Genomic DNA, 21,832 nt, shown 5'->3' on the forward strand with positions numbered 1-21,832 from the left:
AACATAAACTGAAAGGCTGCACAGTGTCTGTCCCATGCACTCCACAAGGCAGTGGTCCTCTGAGCAAAACAGTAACATCACACAATTAAAGGCTAAATTTTAAGTCATACCCTCTACAAGTCAAAACAAGCTTGTCTGAAAACTCTTACCTTTGGCCTACCCTTAAGTGTCAATACTTGGCTTTTAGATCATAATATTCTTTCATGTGCGGCTTATGTTTTGAATTCTTTGGTGGTTTTTGTGTGAACAGAACATAATAATTTAAGGATATATATATATATATATATTGCTTTACACCATGCATGAAAAATCATACATTTTTTAAGTGGATGAATGATAGGGGAAAAATAAAAATAGGAAAACAGTTTCATTGTATCAAGCTATAGCACAAAGTAAATTTTATTTATTTTCCTGCACATTGTCCTAGCTAGGAATTGTAATAATAGGTGTGATAGTTCACATATATGAAAGTAAATAATTTTACAGCTAATTTACATGTTTAAGCATATGTTTCAACAACAGATATTTCTGTTTCTTCTTCCTCCCAAGAGATGGATCTTTTTATCTGTTGATGCTTAGAAATATGGCAAGAACTCTCAACAATACAGCCATCCCACTTAAATTTTGCTCCATTGATTGGTCTTTTTTTTTTTTTTATCTCTGCATAGAGATCAAAGACATTCTTTGTAACCAGAAAAATAAAGATTTATTGATTCACCTTACAGGTGTTGTCTGTCTTCTCATCAAAGCATCCATTTTTCTCAGACATTCAGTGTCAGAGCTTATCTGTTTCTCATGTGCAAAAGCACTATTAACCAAATCTGCAATGTCGTCATCCAAGCAAGACAGCAGATACTGAAGTATTCAAAGGAATATAAAACATTAAAACATTCATGGAAGCAGAATATGGTAAATAGGCCCCCCCAGTACTTTCTAAGTGTTTCAAAAAATATTCATAAGGTTTAAGAAGTTATAGTTTAACCATGCAATTAGAGTTATGACTTTATCTGGTGAAAGGTGTTGGCTATTTTTGTTTTAAGGGAACTGGAGCCCTAAAGGTTTAGTCCAGGGCTTATTTTTTTGGATCCTGTTTCTCTTTTTCAGAAATGATATGTCATACCTCACTTTGCTACAGGTTTCATATAAGACTGTGGAGCATCTGTGCATTGATGTCATAGATGTGTACTAAAACAAGGAGATTCCTCTCCAAACTAGGGTCTGTTTTTTCAGACAATATGAGAGTATTTTTTATTGAGGAATGCAATGGGAATGGTTCTTTATTGTAAGACTCTGTGTTGGTCCTCTTATCCACACCAGCAAGATTAATTTCCATATTTTACCCTTTGCTGCTGGTTGCTAACAAAAAAATCAAAGTCAGTAGCATAGGCAGCATTTACCCAAGCCTTTCAGGGCAAGTGGGAAAAAATCTGAATGCAGTCTCCTGAGCAAAATTTCCAGCTGTAAGTATGAAAAGATTAAGAGTCAGGTCTCCTGAACCAGAATACTTCTCTTTTTTTAAGCCTTAAAAGGAAAAGTGTGATTGCTTTTTATTTTCTTACATGGTGAGTTACACTTGGCTTCTGAGTTCCAATTTTTCTTACAAACCACAGCAGATAGAATTTTTCTCTTTCTTCAAAATGAAGAGTCTCATATGATGCCATGAGCAGGATCTTGGGAAACCCCTGATTCCAGCCAGGTCCATAAAAAAAAAACGGTGAACCAACATTACCATCCCAAGATCTCCTCCCTCCACTGCTGTGCTGGCAACACAGGCGCATGGGGAATGAAATATATTTCTACATCAGACAATGCCCAAGAACATTAATAGCTTCAAATAAGCCATCAGGACACATTGGGGACATATGTTGCATAAAGAGGATGAAACTATTACACAGCTCAGCGCTGATTGAATGCCATTCACCTGCCAGTGGCTGTCTAGGAAAAATAGCATGATTGAGTAATCAGAGACTGTATCATAAGCTATATGTACAACGGGGTCAAATTAAGGCTCTGTGTGCAATCTTAATTTTGTAATTTCTGTACTTGTCTAACGCCTTATCCCCAGTTAGACAACAGCTCTGCTTTAACCACGCCAGCAAAGCTGCAAAGACAAGAGCGGTCCCTTCCGTCCCCCACAAACGATTTTACACGACGCTAAGGCAGCGGACCTTCACGCCGCGTTAGACTTCGCTCGGCCCCGCGCGGTGTCCGGGCCCGGCGGGCCGGGGCAGGTGCGCGGTGCCTGCGGGGCCGGACGGCGGCGGCGCCCGCAGGGGTCGCTGGCGCGGAGGCGGCCGGGCCGGGCGGGGGGCGGCGGGGCCGGGCAGCGCGCATAAGTCGGCCGCGAGTTGCAGGCGGCCGGCGGCGGAGCGCTGGCTGTAATTTGACACCGGGGAGAGAGGCCGAGCGGAGAGAGGGAGCGAGAGCGGCGGCGGAGGAGGAGGAGAGGAGCCCCAGGGAGTGGGATGGTGACCACCTCCTTTCCGGCCCCTTAGCGGCGCTCCGTAGCAGCAGCAGCCGCCGCCGCCGCCGTAGGAGCGCCGGGGACTCGCCTGCCGCGGAGCCGGGGGCAGCCGGCGATGGGGACGGGAGGGATCCCCTGAGCTCCCGGGAACTTTCCCGGCCGCGGGCAGCCGGAGCCGGGCAGGCGGATGGAGGATGCGCTTCCCCCGGCGGGCTGCGTGAGCCGGCGGCGGCGAAGGGGAGGATGAAGAAGAAGCAGCAGCACGGCGGCGGGGAGTGCCCGGCGCCCTGGCCCCCAGCGGCGGCGGCGGCGGCGGGAGGGGGCCCGGGCCAGGGCGGGGGCTTGATGAGGCGGCGGCCCCTCTCGCTGCTGCCCTTCCTCTCGCTGCGCGACTACGTCTTCTGTATGGCCACCCTGCTGCTCTTCTGTTTGGGCTCCCTCTTCTACCAGCTCAACGGGGGCCCCCCGCACTTTCTGCTGGCCCTGCGGCACTGTCTGGGTAAGGGCGGCCGGCGGCGGCGGGGACTTGTTGCGGCTCTCCCTCACCCCCCGTGGCGGCTGGGCTGGGGCCTCCCTGCGCACCGGGGACACGGCGGGGCTGGGGCGGCCAGGGGCCGTGGCTGCCCGGCGGGATGGGCAGGCGGCGCCGTGAGCGCTGACAGCGGAGCGGGACCGGCCGGGGCGCCCCCGGAGCCGCCCCGCCACAAGTTCATACTGGCCAAAGCAGAGCCTCCTCGGGACTTCCTCAGCGCCGGGACCGCTGTGCGCCCGCGGGCGGCTCTTTGTGTGCCCGGTGGCCGCGGCAGAGCGCGGTGTGCCGGCTCCCCCGGCCGCCAGGTCCGAGCGGAGCGGAGGGCAGCGCACCGGGGGAGCTCGGGCGCTGCCGCCCTGAGCTGTCAGCGCCTCCCCGCCGAGTGCTGTGCCCCGGAGAGGAGAAGCGGGGTACGGATGACCCACAGCAGAAGATGCTGATTTAAAAAAAAAAAACCAACAAAAAAACCCAACCAACACCAAAAACCCCAGATGCACTTTGTGAGCCAAGCATCCATCCTTGTGCGGGAGGTTGGAGTCTGGAGAGAAGGGTGTGCTTAGCAGGGTCTGTGCAGCAGCGCTCAAACACTCGAGCTCACTCTGGTGTTTTGCCAGGCTGGTTGCCTGCGTAACCCCGAAGGAGATGCCCCGGTGGAGCGGGTGTAGGCCCCTCGCTGTGGCCTGTAGTTCTCACCCTCAGGCTGACCACAATTTTTCACGTGGTTTTTCTTTGTAGCCAGCGTCCACATCGCTAAATGTTACCTCCCTGCTCAGCAGAGAAGTTGTGTGGAAAAGTGTTTATCGTGAGGTCAAGTACCTTAGGCTGGCAGAACTAATTCAGGTGGTGGTAGGACAAGGGGAATGACTTCAAACTGAAAGAGGGCAGGTTTCGTTTAGCTGTTAGGAAGAAATTCTTCACTGTGAGAGTGGTGAGGCACCAGAGCAGGTTGCCCACAGAAGCTGTGGATGCCCGATCCTTGGCATTGTTCAAAGCCAGGCTGGATGGGGATTTGATCAACCTGGTCTAGTGAAAGGTGTTTCCTGCCTGTAGTGGCGAGATTGGTTTAGATTGGAAGGGACCTTAAAGACCATATAGTTCCTTTGTTTGGTATGAAATAGGGAACAAAACCTGAGTGTTTCTCAGTATAGGAGGATTACTGCAGAATAATTTGTGGTGTGAGTTTTTACCATGCTGGCTGACCTGCTTTACTTGTGTGTGAAGGTGACGCTTTGGTGGTACATGCTGCAGAGGTACAGACTGTAAGACACGATGATAGGTTACAAATGAAAATACAGTTCATGTATTTCAGAAAAATTAGCTGCAGATCCTTTTCTATGTGTCCATACTTCATGAACATTTTAAGAATAAAGCCCTGTGTGTGTGTGTTGCTTTTCCTTATGGGAAAACTATCCCACATCTTCAGTTAACTAGTGAAAGAGTATGGAGAGGCAGTAGGACAAGAGACAACAAACACAAGTTGCAACAAGGGAAATTCCAATGAGATATCAGGGAAAAAAAATTCAATGTGAGAGGAGTTAGGTGTTGGAACAGGCTACCCACGGAGGTTGGGATGTCCTTGCAGGTATTCAGAACTCAGCTGGACAAGCCTCTGAACAGCCTAAGTCAAGTTTTCCTGTTTTGTTGAGGAAGAAGGACCAGAAGAACTGAAGTCACTTCTAGATAATGTTATTTTGTGATTCTGCTGTAAAAAGTCAGTGAAAATTCAAGTGAAAACAGGAGAAGAAAAGTGCTTTGGATATTACTTCACGAACACAACAGTAATTTTGCCTTAAGTTTTAATGACTTTTTTTTCCCTTTAATATTATAATTAGGAAGAAATTCCTCCACTGAAGAGGAAACTGACAAATTTTCCGCCATAGAATCACAGAATTGCTAGGGTTGGAAGGCATCTCTGGAGATCATCTCATCTACCTCCCATCCCAAGGCAGGGTCACCTAGAGCAGGTCAACACAGGAACATATCCAGGTGGGTTTTGAATGTCTCCAGACAAGGAGACTCCACAGTCTCCATGGGCAGCCTGTTCCAGTGCTCTGCCACTTCTTGTGTTTTAGTTTATGACCATTGCTTCTCATCCTGTCCTGGGCATCATGGAAAAGAGTCTGGCACCATCCTCTTGGCACCCACCCTTGAGGTATTTATATGCATTGATGAGGTCCTCGCTCAGTCTTCTCTTTTCTGGACTAAAGAGGCACAGCTCACACTGGTAGAAGATTTTGTTTGCCATTGATTGGTACTTTAATGGGATTAAACACAATCTCTGGTTTCAGACAAAAGGTTTTTGTCAGTTTTTAAAATTTTCGTCTTTAGGGATAAACGTTGCTTAGGTTGGGTGAAAATAGACTGCAAGAAATGCAGGGTTACTCAGCTTCTCACTTTATGGCCTTTTGACTGCTTTTGTAGAATGGGGGAAATCAAACTAGGATCTACTACCCTAACCACTCTAGCCAGTAGTTGCATGTCTGCTGGAAAATCTTCTGAGGCCTGCAGATGAAAGGCTTGGAAACCACTGCATCTTGAAGAATGGGTCATAATAATTTTTGTGAGGTGCTCAGCAAGTGCAGAAAAGCCTTTGTTGTGTGTGTCTGAACGTGATGAGCCCCTGGGGATGAAGTGCAGTCTTACTGAAAATGTTTTGGGGTTCTTTTGAAGTGTGGGATCCTTGCAGGAGAAAGAAGACAGATCCATTAATCTCTGCTAATGAACTTCTGCACTTGTTACATGAATTAGTGCAGGAATTTCCTTTCTGTGCCTGAGTGGCCTGTTAAGGAGGGATGTTAGGGATGTTAAGGAGATACATCCTTGGCTAACATCCTGCACCAGGCTAGTGGCTGAGAGGGAAGCAGAGTCCTCGTGGCTGGCTGGAGTCCTGGTACCCACTAAGCAAGAGGTGCTGCTGCCTCTGCAGACAAGTGGGGTATACTTTGGGTACTGAGGTGTCCTATGCGTGAAACTTTTTAAGTTACTTTATACTTCCTTGGTCTGCAGTTTCATTTGGCTTGTCAAAGTTGATCCATGTGGGTGACATCACTGAACATTTAATTTCTAAATTTTTTAGAGTGGTGCGTACTCCTTGAGGTATCCAGCTGGGAAGGCTTTCAAATTAGGAACAATATTTTTTTTTTAACTAGAAGGCTTATTTTCTTCCAGGGAGCTAACAGAACTGCTTGGAGGAATAGGTATTGGGCATCCCATCCTGCTAACTACCAAAGCCATACATGTAAATGTGTGTCTTCTACAGCAGTGGGAAGTTTCATGGTGTTAAAAAAACCCCATCTTTTTTCCCTCTGGAGCCACAGATTCAGTGTACAAGCAACTCTTTGCTTGTAGTCCTTCCAACCCACAATTTACGGTGCTAAAATTCACATCTCCAAACAAAAATGAGCAGTTAGTTTGTAAACCACGTTTGTTGTGTGAATTTTGCAGTTTCCCTCATTGTATTTAAATCTACAGAAACCGAGGAGTAGCCTAAAGGGAATATTGATTTCTCTATTTTGTGCCCTCCATAGTGTGGGAGGGATCATCTTGTCTGACTTCAGAGTTTTTGTTTGCATTTGCAAGTTTCAGTGCATTGCTCCTGTTTAGTTATATTATTGTGAGGGGAGTGCTTGGATTTTTTACCTCAGGACTTGAAAAGAAGTTCCTGAGCAACAACACCAAACTTCAGTAGTGGTCTGGACAGAAATCACACCTGCATCAGGCAGGTGTGTGCATAAAAGAAAGTCAAGACAGTGTGAAAAGACTTGGTTTGAAAAACTTTTTTTTATTAGGCCTGCATCATATGCTGTGGAGGAGGTATACATTTATTTTCAAAGGAATGAAGTGTGAATGTTTGCTAGTTCTATTAACTTTCCTTTGGAGGTGGGGAAGATGAATGTGTTTTCAGAATATTCAGACCATTAGTAATTTTTTTTTCTCCCAGACTGGCTTCACTGGTGTCTTGTCCATATGTCTTTTTGTTTGGTTGCCATACTGATTGGAGAGAATCTTGGAAAAACATTATGGCAGTTTGTAGGGTAGACAATAGCTGTATTCAGTATTTCCACTTGACATCGCCATTTCTTTTGTAGCAGAGTTATTCCAAGCAAATGAGAGTAGAGTAGTAGATATGAGGCTGTGTTTTGTTATTTATCCTGTTCTGACTTCAAGCTCACAGTAATTCAGAGTACAGAAGGTCTGTGGGAAGCTGATGTTTCTGCTGTCTGTTGTGGATGTGGCTCGCAGTGGCAGGGCTCAAGTTTCACACTGTAGTCATCCCATCGGGAGGGACCCTGGTTTTCAGCATGAAATTATTGGGGAAGGCATAGGCATATGTGGGTTATTTCTGAAGAATCTGTGGAAGATACTTAAAAGTGTATCTGTTGCCAGTAGGCTTAAATTTGCTGTATGGGGGTACATACCAGTCTTGGACCAAAAATGAGCTCCAAAAAACAGTTTAAAAACTGCCAGGCTTTCCAGTAATGAACTGCAGTATTGGGATTTGCACAAATGAGGTCTTGCTTGTTGATTCTGCCAAGGTAATCCTGGCTCACTAATTGAAAACCAACTCCAGCAGTGGAAGGAAGTGAGAAGAGTCTTCCCTTAGATGAGTAAGACACAAATCGTAAATCTCGGACAGCCCAGTGGCTTTTGGAGAATGCACTAGGGACTCCACTCCCCTGCAACTGCAGTGGTTTTACATTGCTTTATTCTTCTGTGCTTTGACTTGTGAGATATACATGCTTCCTATTACAGAAATGAGAATTTCTGAGGGCTGGTAGCAACCCTCTAATGGCCAATAAAAACATAAAACCTTTGTGTCTTCAGTATTTGCTGTGCAAACTTGTTGTTCATGTCAATTAAAACATTTCCCCTGTTGAACTTGCCAGGAGCCTGTACAAGTACACTGGTTTGATTGCATGTGAAAGTTGCTTTCCTGTGGTTTCCTATGCAAGGCAGAAGTCTTAAATGTCCACTTGTATTCCTCAAACAATTTCTATGTTGCACTCCCTCTTCATGACACTAGAAGTTCTCAGGTATTTTGGCCAAGATGGGCTTGGTAGCTTTAAAGTTGTCAGAGCAACAGTTGTGTTTATTTTGGGCACATCAGGGAATATAACCATAAAAGAAGCAAAAAGAAATCTGAGTATTTGAGGAGGTTGTTACAAAAATCTTCAAAATACTTAAAACTAAACAACAAGTGAAACTTTTTATTTAAATCGAGTTAGTATGAATTTGCTTTATTTTGGTGGGGTGTTGTGGTTGGATTTTCTTGTTTGGTTTGGCTTTCTTTTTTTTCCTGACCTATCTGATTTTTTCCTGTTAACCTATTAAGAGAGGGACAAAAAAAAAAAACAAACCCTGACTATCCAAAGAGAACAGTTAAAGTGTCAGTGTTTTGTATGCAAATTTTTTATAAGCTGTAGAAGGAGGGACAACAGTAGGATTTTTAGGGTTTTTTTGATGGGAATTGGTTGGGATTTTTATTCTGGTAATACTGCATTTATGGATAGAATGATGTAAAGCACAAAATTCTTCAGGGCAAATTTTTCTAAAAAACAGAAGCACCTACCATGCTTTGTTTTTGCATGACAGCATGCTGCCTTTACACGGCCAAAAGGGGTTATCTCATGCAGTTTTGTTTTACACATGCATGGATCAGGAATCCTTTACAGTTTTGGAGGCCCTTCGGGTGTGTGAGTAGGAGAAACACACTTGAGGAAAAACAGTCAGGTGTGTAGGTGAGACTGACTGTGGTGACACAATATCCATTTCTGAGGTGCCTAAGCTTTTAAAAAGGCCTGGGTTATGTTCTTATTGGCAAATTATTTTTTTTTTCAATTCTCAAAAGAGACAGCTCTTCTGTACTCTAAAGCATTTTGATTTTGGTCTGACTTCTCAGAGGATTATTTAGTTGCAATACACATGGAATTAATGACATTTCAAAATTCTTTAACATTGTAGGGAACTGAAAGGTCAGTTTGAAATCTGCTTCCTAAAAGCCTTGAAAAGAGGTGATTTGAACCTAAATCACAAGTCTATATGTAGCTGTGTCTTTCTTAATTAGTTTTTCTGTCCTCTTTATTTTCCTCATTTTGCTGTTGTGAAAGCCATATATATTATCTTCTAGATAAAATGTCTGGACTTCCATTTAGGTTACTAAACTCTGAAGTTATAAGTGAGCTTCTTTGGAAGACAAAAGAGGAGCCTCATCTTGAAGTAGCTTTTGTTAAAAGACTGCTCATCACTCGCAGCTTGTCTGATGGCAAGATTAACAAAGCTTTGCCTAATGCAAGGTGATGTCAAGAAATACTCTGCGGAGAACCAGAATGCATCTAATTTTATGACCAAGGTCATAAAACCCAAGCCTTTTCCTTTCAAAGAGATTGAGTGATATCTGGACTACATTGTGCTGGCTGGCTAAAACACTCTGTGCAGTGAAGTCATAGCAAAAAATGCTTGTGTCAATGTGTTGTGATAATATACTAAATATATTTGGAAAATCCAATAGCATTTATTCAGGAATGTATTTTCTGCTTTCAAAATCAGACTCCAGTCTGGGAATCAGGAATTGCATATTGGTGTCTGTGTACATGTTTCTTTTTCATATTGTCCACTTTGTCATTTGACAAGGGATTTAAAGGATTAATTCAGTCCCTGATGAGAGAAAATATTACAGCTTTTTCAAAAAATTTGTTTATTTGGTTTACTTTCAGGTTATGTGGCAGTGTGGTATATACACCTGTGTGAGAACAAGTCTGCTGGTTAAATGGGATGTTTCACTTCAGCCTGGAGAGATGAGAGAGGCTTCAGTCCCCTGCCCTGACAGACTTCAAGTGACAGTGAACAAATCATGTAGAAATTCTCTCTAACCTCCTTTTGTCCAAATGACATTTTGAAGATTAATGTGTGACAGAGTAGGATAGTCTGAGATAGTGTGGTGGTCATAGCCACAGAAATACTGAGAGGAAAAAGATGGTTTTGATAAATCCTTTTTTTGTGTACAGGTTTTGGCTGTGTCACAGAGATAAGGCAGATTGTGTTAGAAGGGAGCTCCTGTATAGACTGAGCTCCTGTATAGAAAGTCAGTGGTCCAGCTGCTTTTCTTTCAAGGTTGTCACCACTGTTGGCTATCACAGTCTCTGTGCAGTTTTACTTCAGGAGTTAATATATTTGGTTTCCTGAGTCTCATCAAAGGGCTTCAATTTTTAGATGTGTCTTCATCTAGAAGACTTCATGTCCACAGAAGTTACCAAATAATCTATTTTTTGTTTCCTGTGGTGCTGCTTAGACTTGATTTGTGAAAATGCAGTTTCTTGAAGCCTTTTTCATCCTAAGTGAATGGCAAGCTCTCTATTGGAGAGTAGTCAGCCAAAAGGGATGCCTGACTGTTACGAGGAAAAAAGAGTTTGTTGCAGTGATTCTCATATTTTCGTACCGAATTAGGGAGAAGGAAGGTTGCTTTTGCTTGGGGTTTTACAAAGACTTAAACATTCAAGGGTGCTAGAATGAGAGACTCTGTACCAAAAGTAACTCCTACAGAAGCTACAGCACTTCATGCTCTGTGGGCAAAATAAAGGCTGTCTAATTTCCCCCCCTCCCCTTACCTCTAATAAGAGGTTGGAGATTAATTAACATCTCTGCTAGCTCTATTGCACTGATGGCTGATAAAAACTGTTTTGAAATCAGTAGCACATGCCAAAATCATGTGACAGTAAGTGGAAGTTCTTTGTTTGTTATTTAAGCAGAGGGGTCTTCTAGCAAAGTTTGTAGAACATATGATGAAGGTATAACAGAGGGAACTGGATTTTACATTATTTTTGGTGGGAGCATTCTGTAAAATGGTTGAGCAGGTATCCTTCTTTTACCCCGTTTCCAGATGGTAATTGGTCCTTTCTCTCCCATCATTTAAATATGTGTGTTAAGAGAGAGTGTGTCTGCTGTCTCTTGTGTCTATGGGATTACTGAAATTGTTCAAGTGTATTTTGTATGGTAATCACCACATTTTTTTGGACATAAATTTTGAGCACATAAGGAAGCCCTTCTTTCAGGGTGGTTTTCTTAGTTTCATGTGCAAGTAGTTGCACATTGTTAGCTTCTGGCTCCTGTAACCTATTCAAGAGGAGCTGGATATTTTGTTTCCATAGTTGTCTCTCTCTGCAAAGACAGGTTTTAGGTAAGATGTAAGAGTTTGTTTTCATCTTGGACTGGACAAACAAGGTTGTAGTTTTTGGGGTTTTTTTTGTTTTTTTTTTTTTTTTTTTTTTTAAGTTGTGACTTTGCACCTGCTGCTCACCCCTGTGAGCTCTGTTTTAAATTGCAGTGGTGTAAAAGAAAGCCCTGTGTTTTCTCTGTTACAGGCACAGTCAGGGAGGTCAGTAGCCACTCTGTGTGCTCACGTGGGTGTGTAGGAAACACCCTTAGAAAAATCAGCTGCTGCATTGTTATGTGGGGCAGATAACTTCTGAGAATATTTCTATTTGGGTTGTCTCTCCTGAAGAACTGGGGCACTGGGGGAGGTCCTCCTATCCCCCTTCTGTGCTGTATTTGGTTTTTTTTTCTTGGTCCAGTGAGTTTTGAAGCTAGGGCTTGCAGTGGTCTGGGTGCTGTTCATTCATACCATTGGGGCAGGGAAGACAAGAATCCTTTTGAAATTGGCAAGAATTGAGTTCCTCTTCAAATCTAGCTGTAAGATTCATGGTCCTCTCAGCTATTTGTCTGCTTGTCCTGTCTCATCAGTGAGGGGAGAGAGCCATTTCCAGGCCATTACAGTTTATTAGAGGCATGATAGAACTAGATTTAGCCCTTTTTGGGAATGTCAGTTGTCTGTAGCCTGTTGACATTAACTTAGAAGGGAACACCAAGCTGGGATAGGCTGCCACTGCCTTTCCCTGGGCAGCAAAAGTGCTTGCCTGCAAGACCTACTCTTACTGGCACAGCAGTGGCTCCTCAAGCTTTCAAGCTTTCAGCTTATGGTTTGGGTTTTTTTTTTTTTTTTTTTTTTTTGTTGTTTTCTTTGAGTTTTTTTTTCTTTTGGGTGGGTGTTTTTTTTAATTTTTTTTTTTTTTTTTTTTTTTTGTTGTTGTTTTCTTTGAGTTTTTTTTTCTTTTGGGTGGGTGTTTTTTTTAATTTTTTTTTTTTTTTTTTTTTTTTTGGGGGGGGTTTTTTTTTTTTTTTTTTTTTTTTTTTAATTTTCGAGTGAAAGCTGTGGAAAGTGATGACATGATATTTTTTTTTTCCCACCCAGAAATGTTTCCTCATCATTATTGGTGAGCAGGCAAGTAGATTTTCAAGCATAACTTGTGTTTATATAATGAGGCATTTGTTTTTCTTTGTTTTAGAATCTGGGTTAGAGGATGTTTGGAGACTGGACGGGTGGATAGGAAGTGGAGAGCAATTATTTGACTGAAATTTATTTTACTCTTTTGCTCTTTAGAGCTGCACTGAGGGAAGCAGACCCTGTTGTGTCGAAAAATGGATGTTCGGCTTTGTTTGTAAGCATGGAAGCACAGTGATTAGGTTTGTGTTACGGTTTCTGAGTACTAATGCTTTAGGAATAGACATTTGGATGCTTGCCAAGGCTTGCTACTTATCATACTTAATGATTCAGAGTAGAAGTCATCAGGAGACTGGGATGGAGATCATAGTGCCTGTGCCTATTTGAGTGAAGAAGCAGTATGTCTCTGCCATAAGTAAATAGCATGTTTCAGCACCCTTGAGAGTGTTTATTTTAAAAACTTCTGCTGATCAAGTGGATGGTTGGTTCAGTTTAATGTAGCTGCCCCAGAGAGAGGATGCCAGCACAACATTGTACTCTTACAAGGTTACTAACTGCTAGCAAGTGACAATTCTGAAATGAGCTACTGGTGCCTGGATTAACAGTTGCTAGTCGAGGAGATTTGATTTATGATCTCTGCTTTTTTCTTTTTTTTTTTTTTTTTTCCTGATGTGGAATGTCCTGGGTATTTGTGGGAGAGGACTTGCTACTTACAACTCTTCTTGTAGTTTACCAATAGATGATTCTGAAATACATAAAGTTGTTAGAAAAAGTGAATGTTTCTTAACTTTTGCTTACCCACTGCTGGAGACTATTGTCATTGCTTGGCCTTTGAATGTAATGGCAGATTTCTTTTGACGATACTTTGATTTCCTCAAAGATCTTTACATGGTGTTTTAGTCCTGATTTCAAAGCTTGCTTTTGAAATCCAAATTCCAGTTATGTGTCTTTCTATCTTGTAAAATACGATAACATTTGGAAATTCTTGTGCAGAATAGAGCTCGCCTTGTTTCTGTGAATGTTCTGGGGTTTTTTTTTATTCTATCCAGATTATTAAGATTTATACTTTTCCTTCATGGCAGCGTCTTGTGTTGCAGTGGGCATGAGTCCTGAAGGGGTTGGGGCATGGGAAGCCTTATGATGTTGTTTCAGAAAGAGATTTAGAATTATCTGACAATATACAATTTTGGGTTGGATTTCAGAAGACACAGTAATTTTGTGAATGCTTGCAGTAATTGATTAATGTTTATAGTTCTGTTTATCTCATGGCAGTTAGGAGGAGATTGCATCAATATTGGCTTTTTGTTCAGTGTTATTTTTTTGTTTTCTTATTACCTTCTAAGAACCTCTTCTTCCTTCTGCTGTCCTTGTATTTACAGATAGTTTCCCAGTCCTTTTGTTACTCTGTTCCTCTGTAACACCAAGTCATGTTTATGGTGATTTCCCAGTCATTAATTGCTGCTGGTCCTATTTCCTTCAACCAGTTTTTCTTTCTTCAGTGGCTTGCATCGTAGAGCAGATACTCTTGCCTCTTTTGCTGGGCCACATCTAGAGAAGAGCCACCTGAATCTCTGCATTGAAAATCAGAAAAAAATGGGATCTGAGAAAAAGTGTCCCATAAGCAGCCCATACTTTTGCATTCTTAAAAGGTAAGGAAAAAGGCTACTGGGGTGCTGTGAAATACACAGCAAGATCTTGGAGAGGTGATGTTGGTATACCTCCTCTGTACAAATTTGGTGAGATTACTGGTAGAAATTGCGTTCAGATTGGGCAATACGATGCCAAGAAGAGGTTGTTAAATAGGAGAGAACTATAGGGGGAGCAGGGGACAGACAAGTGTCTCGATTAGAAGAAGTTACACAAGATTGACTGTGCGTGGCTTGCCTGTAAGACCTTTGCTCCTTGTTTCAAAGGTTCCCTCTGAAGTCAGCAGGGAGAGACAGTAGTATCTCCAAAGACTAACTCAGGCTTCTTATGTGTCTATGGTGGGCAGAACTCCTAACTTAAGCACAAAGAAATACTTGAAGTTTGGTGGGAAGGATCTGAGTTGTCATGGTAGTTATTCTGAGGATGACCAGTGGTAGGCTTCCAAAGTGAACTGGGAGAAGGATGGGGAAGGAAGAGAGGAGCTGGGAAGTTACACTAGCAAGATTTTTAAATAGAAAGGTCATCACTTCATGTCAGTGGGTCACTGAAAGCTGAGTGCTTAGAATGCATAAAATAATGACTACATAAGGCATTGGAAAAATAGCACCATTAGGGTATCTCTATCCCTGCTTGATGGGTGGGTTTGGTGCCTTGTTTGTTTCTCCCTAACTCTTGCAGTTCCATGGAAATGGTGCACGACAACAGTTTTGATAGGATCTGAAATATTGCAGCAGATATTGCAAGGCAAAGGCTGTGAAATTGCTGACTTCTCAGTTCCTTTCATGTCTGCAGCTGATTGTTCTTTTCCTAGCAGAACTCCCCATACAAATGTGCAGATTTCTTTTGTGTTGCCTGTTGGGAGATAGCACAATAAGAAAATTAGGGTGAATAACAAAACAGCAGAGCCTAAACCTGTTTATCTCAGGCTTTGTGGTGTTTTTTTTTGGGGGGGGGGGGGAATGCGGTTGGATTGGTTTGGGGCTTTTTTTGGGGTGGGAGGATTGTTTTTGTGAAGTAGAGGTTTTCAGAAGTGTGACCAAATGAAAGCTGAAATAGAAAATGCTTCATTGTCTAACTGTGAGGTCTCTACCTTGCCTCACTGTTAATGAGCAAAACCTATTACTTTTATCATCCATTCAATGATATTTTTCTGGGGAGTCAGTCAAATTCAGCATGAGTTATTTAATCTTCTGATGAACAGCTTTACTTCATTAGGCCTGTTGCATTTTCCCTGTCTAGTTTGGAATCTGATACTTGTCTCATCTAATCAATGAAGCAAATTTTGGCAAAGCTCTGTGATTCTTTATAGCTCAGCAGTTGTCTGTTTTTTGCACTATGCTACATGGAAACAGCTGACAGCTTCAGTTCTTTTTCCTCTGCAACTCTTTGATTATGAATTTTAGAAGCTGAAAGGCTTTTAAATAGCATATAGTATCTTTCACCTTCTGACCCCAGCTCAAATACAGCTGAGGCTGGCAGTAACTGGATCTTATTATTACTGTGCTGAGGTGTTCAGTTAGCTGTGTGCAGTAAGTTCATTGAGGTGCTGGTGACACTGCCACTCCCCTCTTCACTCCGCTGGCTCAAGGATACTGCATGTCATGCCAATGTGAGAGTGTGTAGCACCAGTGGAGGATCCAGTGGCTTCTATGTGGTAGGGTTCCCAATGGCCTGATGCACTTTTCTCCCTCTTTCTAAATGTGCTGTGGCTTTAGTGATGGTGTATGTGCTGCTGAATTTCTTTGAACTGCCCTGCTGCGTAGTTAGGCTTGTTTGTGTGGAGCTGTTGTATCAATGATAAATTTATTATTTACCATAAAAAAAAAAAAAAAAAAAAAAAAAAAAAAAAAAAAAGACAAGCCTGATATTTTCTGCTCAAGTGTCTTAAAGAAATTTTTCCATCCTCTGTAAAAGAAGCTACTAAGTGTCCTTCTTGCTTGCTTCCTCTTCACTCAATTGCTACCAACTGGAGAGTACAATGTAGCCATGATATTTTCTGAAAAATCCTTTTGCCAGATTTTTCTCCTGAGAAGCTGAGGAGCCTCAGGAAAGAAATGTAAACAATAATCTGCTGCTGTGGAGTGCAACAGGTGCATCTGTGACTGCTGCATGTTGGTTGTTTCTAATTAATGGCCAATCACAGTCAGCTGGCTCGGACTCTGAGAGTCACGAGCTTTTGTTATCATTCCTCTCCTGTCCTTTCTAGCCTTCTGATGGATCTTTTCTCTCTATTATTTTAGTATAGTTTTAGTACATAATTTTAATATAATATATATAATAATATAATAAATCAGCCTTCTGAAACATGGAGTCAAGATTCTCATCTCTTCCCTTGTCCTGGCACCCTCAAACACAACCATAGTACAACTCTCTGGATTTTTTTATCCTCATGCCTCAGTTTTTATCTAGCATGTCAAAGAGGAAGACAATTATTAACACTATTTATTTCATTTAAAGGGCACAGAGAGGTTATGTGTCTTTGGTGTTGTTTGCCTGATTAATAGCAGTATCAGGAGCAGGTTATGATTCTCTGCACTCTTAGAAGGGCAGGGATTTTCCCAGAAGCCTGTGCACCATGTCCAACAAAACAATGATGCTCAGCAACACGGAAACTCTTCTACTTGCCCTTCCTTCAGCACTTGCTTTCCTCTCCTGGTTGGGGTGGTTGAGTTTGTTCAGTTTTATATGTGTACAGTGTTCCTGAAAAGTAATGAGGTTGTTTTTCTGAGGGGACTTCTGAGGCACAAGGTAGCTCAGGGAAGTGTGAAAACAGGTCTATCAAACTGTGTGCAGCTTTTGCCCAGCAGAGCCTCCATCCAGCCCAGGCATAGAAATGAATATTTTCCTGTCTTTGAGGAGCAGCAGTTTAGAGTCTTCACCCTGTTTCCCTCAGCAAGGAAGCCTGCTACTGCAGAGCTGTATGCTGGGCTTGAATGACAGGGAAGCATGTGGGAGGGAGTGATAGCTGGGAAAAGAAAAGTGGGGTGAGAGAAGCAGAGGTTGCTGGGCAAAACTTTCCTGATTTAAGCTAGAAAAGCCTAGCTATTAATGTATTCTGCTTAAAATGAGCTTGTGAGAGACAGGAATAGTACTGGGGGAGCAGACAAGTGATAAGTGGCATGTTAAAGAACATTATTATATTCTTATTGAAAAGTATTTCTTGCTCCTTTCTGCAGCTGTCTTCAGCACCTTGATGGAATTTGCTTACCAAAGCCTCTACTGTGATTGGAAAAAGTTGTATTTGTGGCATGAGTAGATGTTAAAACAGCTGCTTTATACAGAGAGCACAGCTTGAAAGCTGTATAGTCAGCTTCATAAATGTTTCCTTAACTTGCTTAGTCTCAAGACAAAAATATTTTTAATACAAAGGAGCTCATAATGCAAGGGAGTTGATTTGCTCAAGGAAATTTTATCCATCTGTTAAGCTCTCTGATTATTTTAACTGAAATTTTACATCCACATTTTTATTTATTCGGAGGTAATGCTTGCATTGTATGAGAGGAATGACCAGAGACCTGTTCTTGCACTCCCACAGAATCATTACCATGCCACAAGCACAAAATAATTATGAAACTGGAGGCAGATCAGTTGAATGCCTGATGCTCTTGCAACATGATTGTTTTGGCTCGCAAAGCCTGGAAACAGAAAATTTTCATACAGACTACTCTGGATCCACATCCAAGCTTGAAATCTAATGGTTGTGAGAAATAGACGTGGTGGTCTCAGGCAATTCCTTTGTGAATATGGTTGGCATCAAAGAAAATAAGAAATACACACTGATTAAATATATAGTTAAATCTTAGATAAAAATGACAGATTTGGCTATTCAGCTAAATATGTGTAATATGGCCCTGGTTAAAAATATTTCCTTACTCATACTCTATAAATAACATCATAAGTATGGTTTATACTTTCTCCAAACCCAATTCTTTCTCCAAAAGAATTTGGATTTCTCCAAATCTTTCTTCACTTCTGTTCTAGCCTGTTTGCACTCCTCATCTCTGACTGCACTGGGTCTGGCAAGGCATCTCTCCTATTTTCAATGAATCTCTTTGACTTGCTTTAGTGGCCAATGCATGGTTCATGGATTGCAGAATGGGGAACCTTTCATTCCTGAAGCCACATGAGCAGTGGGATTTCTTAGTGCAAACCTGTGTGTTGCATTTGGTCCTATTGCGCAGAGCCTTGTAATACAGTGCCAGTCATAGCTGTGGTTTGGCAAATGCTCCTGCTCAGCTGGGAAAGGAGGTGGGAGGGAGGCAGGAACAAGGAAGAGGAGAATAGTAAGCATTCTTTCACTTTCCTTCCTTCACGATGTTTATGGACACTTAGAACAAAATGATGATAGCACTAATGTGTTCAAACTCCTGAAGTTGCACTTATTAGCGAACCACAAAGAACAGTTTAAAGAAAGTATAAGCTCATGGAATGTTCTTTTGTGTTCTCTTGCATGCATTGCAATTTCTTTGAGGAAGAAAAATAATTGCTTTACTGCCTTAATACTGGAAAGAAAAATAGCTTTGAATTAGGAAAGTTTGTAGTTGGCCATGGAAGTCAGAGTTTGTATTGATGGTTCTTATGTTAGTCTTACAAACTTCAGTCTGTATGTGACACAAAAGTTAGGATCCTGCTAAGAATTACGGTTCAGTAGAGCCTGATATTTATTTTCTTCTACTAGAAATAATAGTGTGTGACCAAAGTAGGGTTATTATACTGGCATATCTTGAAATTTCTTAGAATTTGCATTTCATTATTTAATATTATTTTATTTATGTAACTCTATCTTCTCTTTGTTTTATTTGGAGATCAATCTGTAGTGCCGTATTTTCTTTCTTAGGAGGAAGGCATGCTAGATTTGTTTCATAAATAGTAATATTTCTCCTGCATGTGTTTTAGTGTAGAGGTAGTTCAGAGCTTAAATGCTGTGTTACCACAGGACTTTTTCTTTTAAGAGAAATAAGACATAGTCTCCGTCTGGAGGAAAGAAGATCTGTAATATATGTGTATGAATATAAAAATAATATTCCAGGTTACACATAATTTTATCAGCATGGTAAGGATGCCACTTTTCATGCATGACATGAGGCTGAAGCACATGTAATAAATTGTTAAAACCTTTTCAGCTTTCTTCCTTACCTTGCTTGTGAGAACTTGTGTCCTCCCAGTAAAGTAAAAATGAATAAGGAACAGATATCAAGAATTAAAACACTTACCACTGGATCTCCTTTATCCATGAGGTTCAGATAAGGTGGTTTTGATGTTTCTCCTGCATCTGTGGTAATCAATAGCTATTATTGAGCAAGGATTGGGGTAGTTAATAAGTTCTGTGGATAAGAAGAGTTAAATAACCCAGTAGATTGATCCAAAATACTTTCTATGTGTTTCATACAAGTTCTTCTCAAGGTGGAAATGGCCAGGTTGAATGTAGATACCAATGTACCTATGAAGTAATTGGTATGATGTGCTGTTCAAGTAACTTTGATTTCTCTGGGTGCCCTCTTCTTGGAATTTGGGAGCTCGGGCAGCAATGAATGTGCTTTATGCTTCCAACTGCTTAAATATTTTTATGAGTTATTGCAAGTGAAATTCACTGATGGCTTTCTGATAAGCTCTGTATTGAGTTCACCCTGGGAGGAGTACAGAGACATGGTTTGTGTGTCCAAGGATGGGATTGGGTCAGCCAAAGCCCACCTGAAGTTTAATCTAGAAAAGGATGTGAAGGGGAACAAGAAGGGCTCCTACAACCATATCAGCAGCAAAAGCAAGAGCAAGGAGAATGAGGGGCTGCTGCTGAACAGGGCCTCAGAAAAGACTGAGGTGCTTAAAGCCACCTCAGCCTTTACTGGTGAGATTTGCCTTCAGAAATCCCAGGCAAGGAAGACCATTGCCAGGGCCAGATTGTTCCCATTAATACCCAGAGTGATGGGACAGGAGATGGTAGTGACAGATTGAAATACGGGAAATTCCACTGAAGCATCAGAAAGCCCTTTTCATGTAGGAGTCATTGAACCCCAACACAGGTTTCCCCAGGATACACAAAACAATTCCTGATCCCCCTGGTCTGTCTGACCCCACTCTGAGCAGGGGATTGAAGCGGACAGGTGGCTCTGCTGAGGTGCCCCACTGTGCAGTGGGACTGTATCCTGGGGTCTCATGGCATGTGCTGTCCTTTTACAAACTTAGTTAGGAGTAGGAGTGAAAAGTCAGCTCTAGTGCAAAGTGTGGAACATGATAGACATGTTGCTGATTAGTGCCAGTTCTAGGAACAGAGGTTGGGTCCTAGTGTCAGTCTCAGTGTGAAGGAGATTGATGTGTCAAAATTGCATGTCACATTTATGAATCACTTGTAAGACTTGCATTTTTTTCTGGGACTCTGGAAAATTATTTTCTAGGAACTGATTAATTAACATGCAAGAACATGATTTTTGTGTTGCAAAAGGAAAGGTAAACTAACTGCTAACTGTATAATTTCAGACACTACGAATCTTACTTGCTAAGTAGTAAGCTAGAAGGTCGAATATGCTGCTGCAAACTTGTCTTGATCATGCTGTCCTTTGTATAGGTTTCTTTTAGTGGCTATGTGAAATCTGCCTGTTGTCTTGCATTGTGTCATTCTCAAGGAAGGAGAGAAAGCAAGTGGCTAGAGAGAAAAAAATAAGTAGTGGCTTTGGTAACAGCACATGAGTTTGCTTTATGCATAATTAAATATCCTGTTGGACTTCAGCCTAGGAATCAGGATAATATATGCTTCTAACAAACTGTAGCTGAAAACATTTAGAAATGGTGTTTTATTAGCTTCTGTACCTATTCTACAGAAATAAGTTTTTCCAAAACGAGCCTTGGATGATGTCTGAATGTGAGGGAGAAAAAGAAGGGATAGCTACTCCAAAAAGCAATGCGTATGGTTGTGCTGGGAAGGGAATGTTCCTCAGCAATGCTGGTTATCATTTGCCACTTTTAGCGCAATTGCTTTTTTCCCCCTTTGTGGTGGTATGTTTTCCCTCTTGGGTCAGTAGGAGAGCAGTTTCTTAGAACAGGGAAGCAGTACAGTAAATCCATTGTGCCTCTAGGATGTATTAACTTCAAAAGATATGATGCCTCATCCTCCTAGTGAAAGATAGACAGAATCTAGCCTGCTTGTTTGTTGGATTTTTTTCCTTCTTACTGCAATGTGATTTTATCTTGGAAAGGCATGGTCTAATTCTTTCAAGTGAAAAATGTTGAAGCAGATTTGTTTCAATGAAATTGATACCTCTGGCAAGTTGGATCTAATTCAGATGGCTGTGCCAAGGATGGAAGTCCTGAAGCTTAAGGAGACAAAAGAAAACAAAGAATTTTTTCAATTACAGATTAACTTCTAAAAAAATAGAGCAAACTGAGCTTAAAATTACATGTGAATTGAGAGCTGTTATGTTCATTTATTTACTAAGATGAGCAGCAATATTCTGAGATTTTCCTTCACTCAAATGACATTCATATTTGGCACTGGTAAGTGTTCCTATCTAAAGGAAACTTTTTTGGTTTTTGCAGCACCTCTGTTTGCTGGAGTGAAGGAACAGCAATTTGAATACTTGTGCATTCCTTTTCCTACAGTCCCCTGTAACTGTGTGTGTTAACTAGATCTTGTCAACAGGCAAAGAGATTCTGAAGAAGTTTTAAAGGAAACTTTTCAAGGGTCAAGACTGAAAGTATCAAGGCAGGCTCTGATATCTTTGCAGAACTTAAATGGATGCTGTGATGTTGCAAGTTGACAAAGAATTCATTTGAATAATTTAAGACATAGGATTGAAGTGTATAATTGCATTTAATTGATGTTTCTTAATTTTGCCCACTCTCTTTCCCTCAAATATCTAAATAGATTATAGAAGTCTTATTGTGATAGTCCTCATGTGAAGAGATACCAAATACTTTTAGA

The 21,832-nt window shown here is 41.6% G+C and overlaps 1 protein-coding gene across 1 annotated transcript in view; it reads left to right on the plus strand.

Annotated features, from left to right (window-relative positions):
* The first annotated feature begins 2,346 nt into the window (after window positions 1-2,346).
* The window catches only part of UST (uronyl 2-sulfotransferase), a 153,178-nt gene continuing 133,692 nt past the window's right edge, over window positions 2,347-21,832 (plus strand). Inside the window, exon 1 of the mRNA XM_041469769.1 lies at window positions 2,347-2,963. Within this exon, the coding sequence (XP_041325703.1) occupies window positions 2,708-2,963 (256 nt within the window). The 5' untranslated portion in view covers window positions 2,347-2,707. The remainder of the gene's footprint in view (window positions 2,964-21,832) is intronic.

Source organism: Pyrgilauda ruficollis, unplaced genomic scaffold (assembly GCF_017590135.1).
Source record: "Pyrgilauda ruficollis isolate IOZ18807 unplaced genomic scaffold, ASM1759013v1 scaffold24, whole genome shotgun sequence".
Lineage (NCBI taxonomy): Eukaryota > Metazoa > Chordata > Aves > Passeriformes > Passeridae > Pyrgilauda > Pyrgilauda ruficollis.